General features: G+C 38.0%; 1 protein-coding gene across 2 annotated transcripts; it reads left to right on the forward strand.

The window, feature by feature from the left end:
• The first annotated feature begins 9,976 nt into the window (after window positions 1-9,976).
• On the forward strand, window positions 9,977-13,457 carry LOC121947547 (uncharacterized). Of its 2 annotated transcripts, XM_042492642.2 has the most exons (4): window positions 9,977-10,061; window positions 11,155-11,180; window positions 11,903-11,920; window positions 12,695-13,457. In XM_042492642.2, the coding sequence occupies exons 2-4, from the start codon at window positions 11,174-11,176 to the stop codon at window positions 13,147-13,149; spliced, it is 480 nt and encodes a 159-aa protein (XP_042348576.2). In that variant the 5' UTR covers window positions 9,977-10,061; window positions 11,155-11,173; the 3' UTR covers window positions 13,150-13,457. The 2 variants fall into 2 exon arrangements, with proteins under 2 accessions (XP_042348576.2, XP_087937841.1); XM_088081715.1 differs by lacking the exon at window positions 9,977-10,061 and having other exon boundaries at window positions 11,173-11,221.
• Window positions 13,458-16,480: the final 3,023 nt, after the last annotated feature.

Raw genomic sequence — 16,480 nt, forward strand, 5'->3', positions numbered from 1 at the left:
CAAAGTAAGGGGTCTGTGGTCACATTTCATCCACTTCACATACAAAGATACAAAAACAATCATGAAAAAAATTATGAAATAATTATACATGTAGCAAATTTTTTTTAATAAAAACTTTAATATTTACCCTGATAAGAGCTATTTTAGAGATTATAAATCTTAATGCAAAACATTATGATCGGCTTAACGGATAATTCATTCAAATAAAATGATATAAAATATACAGAAAATGAAAGCACTTTTTCAGAACAAAGGCAGATTGAAGAGGAAGACGGTTTAACGGTCGTGATTTCCCCCCAGAGACACACAGATGGACAAAATATCCAGAACATCTCATGTGTTTCTTTATCCTATAGTGTGTGTGTGTGTGTGTGTGTGTGTGTGTATAGTGACTATTGTTTTCTTTTGTTTTTTAATGACTTTATCAAAGCATATTATTAACAAAGGCACCTCACAACAGGTACTGTGAGGTGAATTAAATTAAATTTTATTCTTTCATTTTATTTGGCAGGTTTGGAATAAAGATCTAAAATAAACTAAACTAAATGTTAAACAGTTTCAACTATTTGTTGTGTTTTTAAACCACACAGGGCAGCTGTGTCTATCTGCTGAGTGAGAAAATAACATGAGCGCAGATAAAGTCTAAAAACTAAAGTCAAAAACACTATCAACAACAAACTTTTTCATTTTTGCTTTTTGTGAAATTGTTTTTTGATCGATTTTTTATTAAATGTATTTCACTTCTCTTTTAATGTTTTGTGTTTGTGATTTTCTTTTTCGAAAACACAACAAATGGTTGAATTGTTTTAGATGATTTTGTGCGTCTGTGATTTGTGGACCACGTTACCATAAACCCCCCCCCTCCTCCACCTGTTCCCCAGTATGTCCTCATCACCTAGATTCACTCCTGCTGCAGATTGCATCAATAAATCTGTTATCTTTGCAGAGTTTGCAGTGTCCTTATCTTTTTTAAGCACCCCCCACACCTCCTCTTTCTGTCCGTGTTAATGAGTATCAGATCCTTACTGCCACAGGCCATTTTAGGCCAATAGCCCCACATCTAAAAAGGCTGTATGTATATTTTTTTAAAATTACATACATGCATACACACGTACACACACACACACACATGCAAGTTTTTAATGCTCTCTGACAATCATGCAGTAAATATAATGCCAAAAGACATTCAAAAAACATCAAAATAAAGCTTGTTTATTAAAATAAAATAACATCAAATAAATAATAAAATAAAATAAAATAACATTAAAAAAATAATAAAACAAAATTTAATTAAATTAAATCAAATTAAATTTTTTAAAAAATCAGGAGGAGGATCCTCTGAAGATTTACAAGCCTAGATAAGAAAATAACATGAGCGCAGATAAAGTCTAAAAACTAAAGTCAAAAACACTATCAACAGCAAACTTTTTCATTTTTGCTTTTTGTGAAATTGTTTTTGATCGATTTTTATTAAATGTATTTCACTTCTCTTTTAATGTTTTGTGTTTGTGATTTTCTTTTTCAAAACACAACAAATGGTTGAATTGTTTTAGATGATTTTGTGTGTCTGTGATTTGTGGACCACGTTACCATAAACCCCCCCCCTCCTCCACCTGTTCCGCAGTATGTCCTCATCACCTAGATTCACTCCTGCTGCAGATTGCATCAATAAATCTGTTATCTTTGCAGAGTTTGCAGTGTCCTTATCTTTTTTAAGCACCTTCCCACACCTCCTCTTTCTGTCCGTGTTAATGAGTATCAGATCCTTACTGCCACACTTGCATGTGTGTGTGTGTGTACGTGTGTATGCATGTATGTAACATGCATACACACGCATACACACACACACACATGCAAGTTTTTAATGCTCTCTGACAATCATGCAGTAAATATAATGCCAAAAGACATTCAAAAAACATCAAAATAAAGCTTGTTTATTAAAATAAAATAACATCAAATAAATAATAAAATAAAATAAAATAACATTAAAAAAATAATAAAACAAAATTTAATTAAATTAAATCAAATTAAATTTTTAAAAAAATCAGGAGGAGGATCCTCTGAAGATTTACAAGCCTAGATAAGAAAATAACATGAGCGCAGATAAAGTCTGTCTAAAGTCTAAAGTCAAAAGGGCAAACAAGCAGTCCAAGCAAAAAATGGAAAAATAGTAATGATGGTAAACTGAAATAGATAACAACCGAACGTGGATAAACAAACGTAAGTACGGTCAACAAAAAATATGAGGCGCTCTCTCCCTCTGTGTCTTTCTTTCCTTCTTTCTCTCTTTTGTTTAAACTCCCGCCATCACACACACTAAGAAAAATAACCACACCCCTGGCTGTGCCCAACACAAATGACGTAATCAATGCAAATAACGTAAAACCCAAAGCAAAATGGCAAGAAATATATTTTAACTGCTACAATACCGGTCCCTAATTATTATAATTCAAACAATAATAATTACACAATAAATGATAACCACACATACCAGTACATTTCAACATAAAGTTCATTAGGAAAATCTTCTTTCTTCATAAGAATGCTAGACGTGCATGAGAAAGAGTGATCCTTATTGTCACTCTGGATCAGTCCATAGTTCATAGTGTATGTGTGTATGTACTGTAGTGCGCAAGGGGCAAAGGTCAAAGTTCAAAACAAAAGACGAAGTCAGTCTGGGTTTCAAAGTTCTTCTGACTCCAATAGAAGGCAGATTTTGTTGATTGGTCTGTTCAGAAATCCAGTCTTGGTCTTGATTCGGACATGACGAACGAGACCTCTTTTATCCAGGATAGTCTCTGTGATTTTTCCAGTCAGCCAGGTGTTTCGAGGTGCTGAATCGTCCATGATGATTACAATGTCTCCTGTTGTGAAGTTGCGTTTGATTTTAAACCATTTCTGTCTTTCTTGAAGTTGTGGAAGATATTCTTTAATCCATCTTTTCCAGAACAGGTCTGACATGTACTGGATTTGTCTCCATCTGCGTCGAGCATATAAGTCGTCCTGTTTAAACTGTCCTGGTGGGAATGAAGGCATGGTTTTGAGGAGAAGAAGGTGGTTTGGGGTGAGTGCTTCAAGGTCGTTTGGGTCTGTCGAAGCCTTGGTGACTGGACGGCTGTTGAGGATTGCCTCAGCTTCACATAAAACTGTGTGAAGGCCCTCTTCATCAAGATTTTGTACATTTAAAGTTGAGTTCAGAACCTTTCGCACTGATTTAATCAGTCTTTCCCAAACGCCGCCATGATGTGAACCAGCAGGGGGGTTGAAAATCCAGCTGATTCCCTTGTTAAGCAGAGCGTTGTGAATCTGACTCTGATTCCAGCTTTCAATTGCTTCTTTCAACTCCCGCTGAGCTCCTACAAAATTGGTGCCATTATCAGATCGAAGTTCTTTAAGCTGACCACGTCTGGCAATAAAGCGCCGAAGGGCATTGATGAAAGAGTCTGTGTCAAGTGACGATGCCACTTCAATGTGAACTGCTCTTATAGCCAAACGTGAAAATAACACCATAGCGCTTCACAACTTTCCTTCCTTGTTTCACTCCGAAGGGTCCAAAGTAGTCCACTCCAACGTAGGTGAATGGGGGTTCATCTGGAGTGACTCTGTCCAATGGCAAGTCTGCCATCTGCTGTTGACCAGGGGTAGCGTTTACCCGCCGACAGGTAACACATCTTGACAGTATCTTTCTGATCAACACAGTAGCACCAGGAATCCAGTATTTTTGACGCAGGATAGATAACATATGGTTGCGACCACCATGACCCACCTTTTCATGAATGTGTCGCAGAATCAGATCAGAAATGTGGAAATCTTTAGCCAATATCATTGGATGTTTCACCTCTTCTGACATTGCTGCTCTGCTTAAGCGGCCTCCAACACGTAACACGTCTTTGTCCAATATAGGATTGAGTTTATGAATGTGGCTGGTCCGCTTGACGTTCATTCCTTTCCTTAGATTTGCGATTTCATCTGCAAACCTCCTCTTCTGACAGAAGCAGATTATCTCCAATTCAGCAGCAGCCAGCTCCTCCACAGTGAGATGAGGGTTTTTCATAGTCTGAAGATTTCTTGTGTTGTTTTGTGGTAGGTTTCTGTGATGCACGTTGTCTGAGTGAATACCAACATGAGTTGCTTGTTTTCTTTTTCTGCTGAGATACAAAAGCAGTTTCCTAAATCTGAGCATCCATGCTACTGCTCTTTTCAGGTGCGTCCAGGCAGAGAAATGATGGATGAAGTGTGTCACTGGATCCATGTTTTCAGTTGTTACCTGTGTAGCATTTACAGTTATGCTTTTGACTTCAGAGTCTTTTGATGAGATTTTTTCCAAACCATCTGGGTTTTGAGGCCACTTTTCCTGAGACTGAAGAAGAAATTCAGGTCCAGACAGCCATATTTCTTTCTGAAGAAAGGTTTCAACTCTCAAACCTCGAGATGCCATGTCTGCTGGGTTGGTAGCTGTGTTAACAAATCTCCACTGTTGTGCACGTGAGACTTTGTGAATTTCAGTGACTCTGTTGGCCACAAAAGTACGGAATCTGGTGGTTTCGTTGTTGATGTATTTAAGCACAGAGGTGCTATCAGTCCAGAATATGGAATCTGCTAATTCCATTTGTAGCTCTTTTCTCCATACTGTGTCCATCCTGCTTGCCATTGTAGCTGCAGTCAACTCCATTCGAGGGATAGTGGCTGGCTTTAATGGAGCCACTCTTGCTTTTCCCATCACAAAACCACAGTGTGCTTGGCCATGAGTGTTATGTAGCAACAGATAGCTGACAGTTCCATAACCATCTTCGCATGCATCTGAAAAGTGATGTAACTGAGCAGATGCAACAGTTCCAAAGTCAGTGGGTTTCAAACATCTATCAACATTGAAGTTTTCTAACTTATGAAGCTCCTGTATCCATCGCATCCATTCCTGCACAGTGGAATCGGTTAAAGCATCATCCCAACCAACCTTTTTTCTGCACAGATCTTGCAGGATTTTCTTGGCAGTCAAGAGCGACAGGTGACAATATTCCAAGGGGGTCATATATTGAGCTCACTGTGGAAAGAATTCCTCTTCTGGTGAGTGGTCTGTCTTTGATGACGATTTTAAACTTGAAGACGTCAGACTGTACACACCATTGTACACCAAGCACTCTCTCCACAGGTAAGTTGTCATAAGCCATATCCAAATTCTTCATCTCTTCTGCCTTTTCTGTTTCAGGTATGGATACCAACACACAACGACTGTTACTTATCCACTTGTTGAGCAGGAAACCTCCTTTGGAACAAATAGCTCGCAGTTCATGATAGAGAGCTATTGCATCCTCTTCTGAAGCCACTGCCGCAAGGCAGTCATCCACATAAAAATTATTCATAATGGTGTTCACAGCTTGAGGGCTGAACTCTTCCATGTTGTCCTCAGCGCATCTCCTCAGTGCAAAGTTTGCACAACTGGGTGGCAAGTCGCTCCAAACAGATGCACTGTCATCCTGTATTCCACCATGTTCTGACTGTAGTCTCCGTCGGCCACCAGAGGAAGCGCAACAAGTCCCGGTCTTCACTTGGCACCTTGACTTGATGAAACATGGCTTCAATATCTGCAGCGATGACAACAGGTTCTTTGCGGAATCTAGTCAAGACTCCTAGTAGTGTACTGGTCAGGTCAGGTCCCTGTAAGAGCTGAGAGTTCAGTGAAACTCCCTGAAACGTTGCTCCACAGTCAAACACCACTCTCAGTTTCTTCTTTTGTGGATGTAGGACCCCATGATGTGGCAGATACCATTTTCTGCCGTCACTGCGTCCCAGAACACAATCCGGTACCTGTTCAGCGTAGCCTTTGGCTAACATGTCAGACATGAAGCTGGTGTAGTCAGAGTGGAAAGATGAGTCTCTTTTAAATCTTTTCTTTAGGTTAAGTGTCGTTGTTCAGCGATGCTTCTGTTGTCAGGCATACATATTTCCTTTTCTTTTACAGGTAAGTGAATGCAATAATGGCCGTCAACTAGTGTGGTAGATTGTGAGACCAAATCCAAAACATCTTGTCTTCTTTTGACGGTTCTTTATCTTCTCTCACACACTCAGGGAAGTCGTTCCTGAACTGTTGCTCCCACAGCTCGTCAAGTTTCACAACAGAGATCCTGTTCACATTGACTGTTGACTTTTCCTGAGCATCCTCGTCCCTTTTTCCAAGCGGTCCATTAACTGTCCATCCAAGCATGGTTTTTACAGCGTAAGGTCCGTCTCCAACACTCCGTATAACATCAAGCGGCTCCAGAGCCTTTGGCACATCCAAGCCAATCAGCAGTTCGATCTCAGATTCAATTTCAGGCAGATAAACATTATCCAAATGAGACCACTGTTCAATATCTTTCTGATGTGGAATGTTTCCTTGATGCACAGGCATAGTCTTCTGGGTGTATATACCTGGAAGATCACAAAAAACGCTGCTATCCAGACCAGCAACTTCAAGACCTGAAACAATGTTGGTTTCAACGATCTTTCTTTGACCCATCGTTCTCAAAAGAATACTTGTCCTTCTTCCCTGGAGCTTAAGCTTGGTCATCAGGCCCACTGTACAGAACGATGCCGTGCTCCCTGGGTCAAGAAATGCGTAAGTGTGTACTATTGTACTCCCCTTCTTGGCTTTCACTTGCACAGGCACGATTGAAAGTTTGCAGTTGTCTTCACCGGCCCCAGTGAGATCACCGGTTTGGACTGAAGCTACAGAAGTCCTTTTAGCTGTGTCCTTTATTTCTGTTTGCTGTGTGTCCATCTCTTTTTTCTTTTGGTGAATATGCAACATCGTTGGGTACTTTAAACCACATATGTCACAGGTGAGTCGCTTTCTGCAGTCTTTACTGAGGTGCCCTTTACACAAACAGCCAAAACATATTCCATTTTTCCTCATATAAGCGATTTTCTCATCATGTGTCCTCCTTTCCAATTTTGTACACACATCCAAAACATGTCCACCATCACAAAACAAACAGCTTTTCAAGTCCAGCGAACTTTCTCTTCCCTTCGTGCCTTTTCCATTTGGTTCTTTAAGTGTCACAGTGGTGGCAAAGGTACTTCCTTTTATCCTAGGTTGAGGTTGTGACTTGAACCTCCTTACATCTTTGCTCACTGCTGGAGTGTCTTTGATATCTCCGAACACTGGGTCTGTCAAAATCCTTACTTGTCTTTCCAGGAAATCCACTACATCTTTGAAGGTAGCTCTTTGTTTGTGTTTTACCTGGAAATCACAAGCCACAGTTCTCCATTGATCCCTCAGCCGATAGGGCAATTTCTTTATGATGTTGAACATATTTGAAGGCATGTCCAGCTCCTTCATGTAGTCAACATCTTCCATGGCGTTGCAACATCCTTGAAGAAAAAGGGTGTATGCTTGCAGGGATTTTGTGTCATCAGGTTTTATAGATGGCCATGCAAGAGCCTTGTCCATGTAAGCTCTAGCGATTTTGTGCTCGTTGCCAAAATGCTCCCGCAGTAAAGATTTAGCCTTCCTGTAACCTCTTTCCGAGTCCATGTGTAGGCAGCTCCTCACCATTTCCCTTGGCTGTCCTCTTGTGTATTGCTCTAAGTAATATAAACAGTCTCTATAGTTTTCATTCTTGTTTTCAATACTGTGTTCAAAGGATTTAATGAATGTTTGGTACTGAAGGGGGTCACCATCAAAAACTTGAATTTCTCTCTTTGGCATAGAAGAAAGGCATTGTTGTTGAATTAACAGTGCAGTTATTTCATTTTGTTTCTCCATGACACTGTATATGTTGTTCTGGTCACCATTGTTTGAGGTAGGTAAAATGGCTGGTGTTGTCACACGTGCATGCTCGTCTGCATTCCTGTTGCTTGTGTTGGGTGTTCTGGGGTCTGTACTAGAAGGTTGTGTGTGAGTTGCAGCTCTGTGTGCAGTTACAGGTGCTATAATGGTTTGTGGATTGGTACTGTTTTGATCTGGGAGACTTTGTCCATGTGGCTGCATGTTTTGTACACTTGGCACAAGAGGTTTTGCGTCAACATGAAGTGCTTTCTTTTCTTGGTGCCTTTCAAAATATGACATCATACCATCCGACTTTTTTGTAGGATGACTTTGTGTACTGGATCCTCTTGATGCTCCAAGTACGTGCATCTTGGCCGTCATAGCAGCAATATCCGCTTCCAGCTGCAGCTGCTCCTTCTTTCTCTTTATCAGCTGCTCCTGTTCCTCCAGAGCATGTTTATCTTTTAGCATTTTCTGACGAACAACAAGTGCGGCAACATCGGCCTCAGCTTTAATGCGTGCAGATGAAGTACTTGATACTTTGGAGCTTGCCTTGGAAGCACTGTGTTTGCTTTTCTTGCTGCTTGCAACATTAGACACACTGTCACCAGGTTGAATTAGTTCCTGCACATCAGATGTTGCTTTTGGGTTTAAGTGAGGGGGGGGATTGTCCTGTGGAGTAATTTCCTCCTTTGATTCAACAGGTGCTGTCTCAGGTAAGACTGGAGGAGTGTCTGAATCTGCAACAGTTGGTAAAACATGGCTTGGCGTGGTTTGCAAATGGCGTCTTTCATTCTCAAAAAGCCATTGTTTCACATCCTCCACAAAGTCTGTGTTGTATTTAGTTACACGTGCTCACCAGTCAGCGTCCAAACAACAGTCCCCTCTGGACAAGCGGCGTCAAGTCCAAGTCCACATTGTGTTCCAATTTCATTCAATACACAGAAGGAATCTCAACATACCGCTTCTGATGGCTGTGATGCGCCGCCGCTGTCACTCTCCTTTCACTCCGTTTCGGTTTTGCGCAGCGCTCCACTGTGATCTCTTTTTTCCATGCCGGTGCGGCTTAATCCTTTCCAACGAAATTCCAATTCCAAAAGTCCGATCCAAAGGTCCGAGGTCCAAAAATCCAACACAATCCGCGTCTCCGCGATCCAAAGTCTTTTGATCAACGTTGGTCTATTTTTTGTAGACTAAATGTTGCTGCTGTCTTTAAAACCATTCAGCTGCTGAGAGACGAGAGCCCTTTGTGACCCGTTTCATCCAAAGACTCCACAGTTCCAATGTGTTTTGAAGGTTTATTGTAACAAAAAGTCAAAAGGGCAAACAAGCAGTCCAAGCAAAAAATGGAAAAATAGTAATGATGGTAAACTGAAATAGATAACAACCGAACGTGGATAAACAAACGTAAGTACGGTCAACAAAAAATATGAGGCGCTCTCTCCCTCTGTGTCTTTCTTTCCTTCTTTCTCTCTTTTGTTTAAACTCCCGCCACCACACACACTAAGAAAAATAACCACACCCCTGGCTGTGCCCAACACAAATGACGTAATCAATGCAAATAACGTAAAACCCAAAGCAAAATGGCAAGAAATATATTTTAACTGCTACAATAAAATAACATCAAATAAATAATAAAATAAAATAAAATAACATTAAAAAAATAATAAAACAAAATTTAATTAAATTAAATCAAATTAAATTTTTTAAAAAATCAGGAGGAGGATCCTCTGAAGATTTACAAGCCTAGATTCACTCCTGCTGCAGATTGCATCAGTAAGTCTGTTATCTTTGCAGAGTTTGCAGAGGCCTTATCTTTTTAACTGCAGCAGTTAGAGCAGAGACACTTTCAGTTTCAGAATGATGGAAACTGTCACTGTCGCTCAACAGAGAAAAATCCCCAAACATGCCAAAGCCCAGCCAAATATCCTCAGCATGTCAGCTCAAAGCCCCTCAGTCTTAATAACCGTCGAGCTGCTGCGCAGACTCACGGCTCAGTCAAACCATGACTTCACAGAAAAAACCCAGTAGTACAAATGTATTTTTTAAACTGCAAGGAAATGCTATAACTGATGCCTTGATGATATTGTGACTATTTGCTTTCTGTCTTGAATTTTTATTGTATAATGGTTTTATGACAGTGGCATAAATGTGACCTCTCTCCCTCTCTGAGCCCCTCTGGTTTCATATTTCACTTTCTTTTTTCATTTTTCACTTTCACCGTCTCTTATATAAACACCCGCACTGGGAGGAGTCCAGCAGTTCAGCTGAGTGCATGAAACATACATCATCACTTATAAGAAACCTCAATCCGGTAAGCCCGTCATTGTTTTGAGTTTAATATGCAAATACAAATGTATGCTCTATATTTTACAATATATACCGATGGTGCTGTGGGCCTCAGTAATTGATATTTATATTGTTTACTTAATATTCAATACAGAATAATGAAATGTTCAGGGTAATTTGGGATGAACGTGTAGATCTGATGAGTGGATGAAATGAGGTGTCTGGGTCTATGAGGACAGAGGCACAGTTTTTTTTTAACCCTTTGAAACCTTTCTTGTGCTGCTTTCAGGTGCCTTTCACAAGTATTTAGACCTTTAAACGCTGAGAAAATTGACACAATTTCTTTTAAAATGGGGACTTGATAAGAAATGTTGCATAAATTGCAAGAATTGTGTAGATTCAGACTTTTTTTAAGCTTGGGGGACAAAAGAAACAAACACTTGGGGATAATGTTCAGGGGAAAAAAGAAAAAAAGGTTGGAGAAACTAAATTTATTAATTATTACATATTTAAAATTATATTAGAGAACTGATTTAATTTTTATGGACTTTAACTTTCACTTTTATGTTTTGTTTGCCTTGTTTCTTTTTTGCTTCTATCTTTTTCATGTTTTAAATTTATTTTATTTATTGATTCATTTTACTAATACTAAGGTACTTTTCACTAATTTCTTGCAAATTATTGGGTCTTTCCTTCTTCTGCTGCTCATCGCATTCTCCCCATGATTTTTAAAAGATTCCAGACATTTTTTCAGGGTTTCAAAGGGTTAATAGTCGTAGCATAATGGCATAAAAAGCACAAGGTCAAAGTGCTTTCAGACGTCGGTCAGCTGTGCACTTTAAAATTGTGCACAAGCTGGTCTGATGGACCTTTACTGACACTTTTTTTAATTTTTATTTATTTATTTATTATTTATTGAAATTTTTTTCACCCCTGAAAGTAATTTGCATTTTTATCAACTTCATTAAAACGATTATGCTGAAAATGGATAAACAAATAGCTTTCAGTCTGAAGGTAACATAATATCGAATATAATTTGCTGAAGTTGTACTGACATTATTATTTAAATGGTTCCCACAATGAAACTCAAGTGACAATTTCCTTTTTTTTTCTTTCAGTCAACGACTCGTCGTGAGGATGTCGGGTAGGCAAACATCATCTATAAGGATTAAGTCACATGTTGTTGTAAGAAGTTTAAAATACCTACAACTTGAAAAGTGACAGATAAACATTAACCCTTTGAAATCTGGAACGCCATCACTTTTCTAGTGCTGCATTGACATGATTTCTTTCAAAAACATGGAAAAAAGAAAAGAAAAAATTAGGCAACTTTCCAAGACAATTTGGCAAGACATGTTCCACAAACTGCAAGAAATTATAAAAAAAAAATAAAAATTATTTTTAAGAAGATAAGGGAAAGTAAAAAGCCAGGGTAACTGTCATAATTACACATTTAAAATTATATTACAGAATCAAAAATATTTCAGCATTTTTTCCAGGTCATTTACTTGTTTTGTTTTTATCATTTTTATCATCATCAATATTATTATTTATTTTTTTTATTTTTTATAATTTTCAGGTAATTTTCTTGCTACTTTTTAAGTTATTTCTTCTGTCATTGCTCATTGCTTTTCCATGTTTTTGACAGAAATCAAGCCAAACTGCTCAGGTGCCAAAGGGTTAATTTCCTTCTTTTCTCGAAGTGAAACAAAGAGCAGCCACGCAAAACAAAAAACAACAACAAAAATGTGTTGACTGTAGAGTTATTGTGAATTTGACTTGTTGTATGCAATGGTTATGGATTTTAGAAGAAAAATATTAACTTTCTGAAATATGGAAATAAATTTCCCCTGTTCTTTCTTTCAGGCAAAACAGATGCTGAGAGTAAGTAAAACAAACAAATAAATAAATAAATTTTTTAAAATTGTTTTTGTTTATCAAATAAAATCTTTACTCTACTGGGCTGTTGGCTATGACGGACTTTCAGGAGCAAATTTTGAAAAAAAACAAAAAAAACAACAAACAAACAAAAAGAAAAAAAAGAGAAAAAAGTATCATGAAAACACATTAAAGGGCAAGTATCTTGAAAATAAAAAAATAATAGTGTGTACAAGTGTTAGCATATTAAAATCGTCAGTACCTTGTTTTTGCCTTTGTTTCACCAAAAAGACAATACTTTCTGACACATTACTACCTAAATAATTAAAGGTTTTATGCAACAATCTGGCGTGATACTACGACATATTATGGCCTTTATAGGTTCAAAATAAATTACAAAAATAAATAAACTGAACTGGAGTATATTTACTAAATTCCATTACCATTTTTTTCTCAGAAACTCATAATATCCAGATTTTTTCTTGTAAATTTAACTTTAAATCCTGTAAATTTTAGTTGGGTTTTTTTTTTTTGTTAATCAGAACGACCCCCTGCCCTTTAGTTTTTTTGGTTCGTTTTTTTGCCAGGATACGCTGTTACATGATCACCACAACCCAACAAATCATAAAGAAATACAGTATATCAGATGGTCTCTGCAAACTTATATCTGTTTGGAAATGTTTTATATTTTAAATGTCTTTTTTACGATGTCGCTCTCTGGTGCAGCTGGTATATTAAGTGTCATTTTTGAGATTAAATGTAATGTGCTTGTAACTCCAGTTGTGCAGGGAGATCTGGAGGTTGGTGCAGGAAGGTCGCAGATGATAATTGACACCATTGAGCGACCTGGAAAAGCTTTCGCCACTGGTACCTTTGCAAGTGCCGGGAAATTCGAAGATGACTCTGAGGAAGAAATTGGAGTGTACGCCGGTGCGGGAGTGGGCCACGCTCGTGCTGAATGGAGCGTTTTTGATGCCGAGGCCAAAGGGCCCAACGCCAGCGCAGGAGCTGAAATCTCTCGGAAAGCAGGGGTCAGAGCCATAGCCAAGGCGGAGCTGGCCAGTGCTTCGGCCTCTGCTGGTCCGGTGAAAGCTACAGTCGGTCTGGCAGCAGACACCGGCATCGGCATCGGGCCGTCAGGTGTGGAGGCGAAAGTGCTGGGGACGGGCGTCACCATCGGCCGTAAAATGGGCGTTTCGTTCCTTGGCTCTGGGTTTGAAATTAAATTGTGGTAGACTGAAGCTTTGTGCTAAACAGCTTTTTGTGATCGTTTTATGGTCCTCGCATTAAAGAAAAAAATGCAATTTGCAGCATTTATACATTAAACTTGTCCTGACATTTCAAATCTCCACTCAGATATACTTATTATGTCCAGTATTACTGTATGTCTTGATTGCATGTAAAAGAGTTTTATACTGCCCAAATGAGATGACTGTACGTTTACATATCTGAAGCTTGCACTGTTTGGGTTGTTTCATTTCTTCTAAACAACTTCCTGTCAAACCTTTGACGTTTTTTTGCTGACATTAAACTTACATTTATACGTTTTGTTTGGTTTGTTTTTATTTCACAAAACATCAGACAGTTTATAAACTCAGAATAATCTGAGCACAGCTGATCTTAGACACAACAGAAGAACGATACTCAGAACAGACAGATTCAGGAACCTGCTGCAGACTTTGTTCACACAGTTTCACATGAAGACATGAATCACCGTAACAAAAATCCATTAGTCAGTACCAATACCAACAGAATTACTCAATACCAAATATTATGGTATTAAAAAAAAAAAACAAACGATGATGCATGATGTTTGGACTTCAGATAACATGTTTTTAAGCAACTTTTCTGCTCATATTCAATCTGAGATCAATCTGATAAATTCTTCTGAGATCTCTGGAAATCAGACAAAGTCATAATATTAGAAATATAAAAAGAAGAAAAAAGACAAAAAAGTCCAGTTTTACAGTCTGCTGTGTAGTCAGACCACTTGGCACTTTTTTTGCAGCAACAGCATCATTGATTTTTAAACATAATTATTATTTGTGCAATGTCAAATACTCACACTCATACGGTTCTGCACACAAAATGCACTTTTCCAAACCAGGCTATAAATAAATATAATAAAATAACCTGATTTTTTTACTTCAACCATCATCAGCCCTAATCAAATACTCACTCATTTTCTGTATTTTAACCCTTTAAATGCCAGGTTTTTGTAATGATGCCACTATGTTTTTAGATGGAAAAAAACAAACAAAAAATTATTTTCAATATACCACATGCTAAACAGATTATGATTTTTAAAAAAACATTATTATTGTTTGAGCAGTGTCAAATGCACACACTCAAACTGCTCAGTGCACAAAATGTGCTTTTCATAATCAAGCTTGAAAATTATTCTACATTAATATTATTTTCTACTTTAACTGAGTTTTGTTTTCTTTAACCATCATCAGTCCTAATCAAATATCAAATATCTATTAAATTTCAGAATTTTAAGCCTTTGCAAGCCAGGTTTTTGTCATAATCCCACAATATTTTTAGATAATAAAAAAACTGATTATTTCTAAACAGATTATGATTTTTGGTTGTTTTTTTTATTACTTTTTTTGTGCAGTGTCAAATACACACACTCATACTGCTCTGCGCACAAAAATCAGGCTATAAAAACATTATACATTAATATTATTTTCTACTTTCATCAGTCCATGACGCCACTGTTTTTAGATGACAAAAACCCCACAAAAATGACTTGTTTTCAATATACTACATGCTAAATAGTTTTGCTTTGTCTCGTTCTGTTTTTCAGCAGCAGCAGCAGCAGCGTTGATTTTTACAAATTTATCTGCCTTCACACACAAAAAGTTATGTCTTTTATTATATTTAAAACTCTTGAAACTCACCAAGCAAGCTAGCATCGCTCATCAAACCACGTTTCGACCCGAGTTATCACGATACACGTCGATAGTTCGGTTATATTCTCCACAATTCAGCCGATACATTCAATTTATGGAAACGAGCAGCTCCGTATTTTACACTGAGATTTACAGGTGCAGTAAACAAAAGAGAAGGAAAAAAGTGCAGACTTCTTACCTTTAAAGCGTCCTGGAGTCCAAATGTTTGTTAATCCCGTGATTTCTTATATTCCTTCAATCCGCGAAGTTTTCCAAAAAAATAATCCAAGTTGTTTATATCGTCGCGTGACGTCCATTGCTAATTTAGACTATTTTTGCTCCCTCCTCTTCCTGCCAGGTGTGGTTTCCTTCTTCTTCTTCTTCTGTGGTGTTTTTATGGAGTCGCATTATTGTCCCCTGCTGGATTCACCTGAACTCTCATCACCTGTCACAACCTTCTCACGAGTCCACTTCCTGCCAAATACCGAAAAATCCCCCTCTTCCCATACACTCAGTCACACCTTTCAGACTCATCAATACCTGTTTTTCCACTTGATATTTCCCGCAGAAACCAGCAGAGATGGCAATTTTGACAACGAAAATCTAAGTTTCGAGACGTTTCGTCACTTTCGGTTTCGGCACGTGGCTCGAGACGGGTTTCGAAACGCACGTGATCGGTACCAAGTCTCTGTTAATGAATGAAACCATTAAAATGTTCAAGAAACTAACTGTAGCATAACATTAGACCGATGTCATCAGGTCACATAGCTAATAATGATATGAAATAGTCGCCATATCCTACAAAAACTAAATCAATGGCAGTTTTGATTTATTTGGCATGAACTTATTGATGTAGGATTTTGGGCTGAGAAACGGAGCTCACAACAAAAACAATGATAAATGGCTGCAATGCGAGCTTCGACCAGTAGATGCCAATGTAGAGTAAACAGGTTTTGAAACTTTTCAAAACGTTCAAAGCAACATTTAAAAATATTGAAAAGTTTCAACATTTTCAATTTGCCATCTCTAGAAAAGAAGCACGCGCTCCACTGTGTCTGCCAGGTGTGGTCAAGTGTGCTTCTTTTTGTTTCCTCATTAGCTGCAAAATTTCATTTTCTCCAGCTTTTCTGTGCAGGTGTGACCACGTGACCACCCCACAGCAGTGACGTCATCAAGGCCGGGATTTTACTCTTTTTTTGTGTGCCCCTACCAAAGCTACAGATATTTTTTGCTTGAATCACTCCGGAAAATGCATGGTGTGTTCAAAGACCGTCAGAAATTTGAAAACCCAATGATAATTTCTGTATGTAGTTTGTGACAGTAATAGATAACAGTGTAATTTTACAAATGTGCTAAAATCCTAAAAATGTTCAAAAATCTGAGCAATCATCTAAAACTCAAGATATATACAATATTTCTAAGATTTATGATGTTCGACAGATTTCTAAGGTAAGAAATGTCCTAAAATCCTAAAAATGTCCAAACATCCAAGAAATGTCCTAAACCCCTAGAAACATGCTAAAATCCTTGAAATGTCGAAAAATCTTAAAAACATCCTTAAATCTTAGAAATGTTCTAAAATCCAAGAAATGTCTTAAAATACTGCAAACGTGCTAAAATCCAAGAAACGACCTAAAACAAACAAACAAAACAAAAAAACGTCTTGGAC

This window comes from Plectropomus leopardus, chromosome 9 (assembly GCF_026936395.1).
Source record: "Plectropomus leopardus strain MGB_pleo_1.0 chromosome 9, ASM2693639v1, whole genome shotgun sequence".
Taxonomy (NCBI): domain Eukaryota; kingdom Metazoa; phylum Chordata; class Actinopteri; order Perciformes; family Serranidae; genus Plectropomus; species Plectropomus leopardus.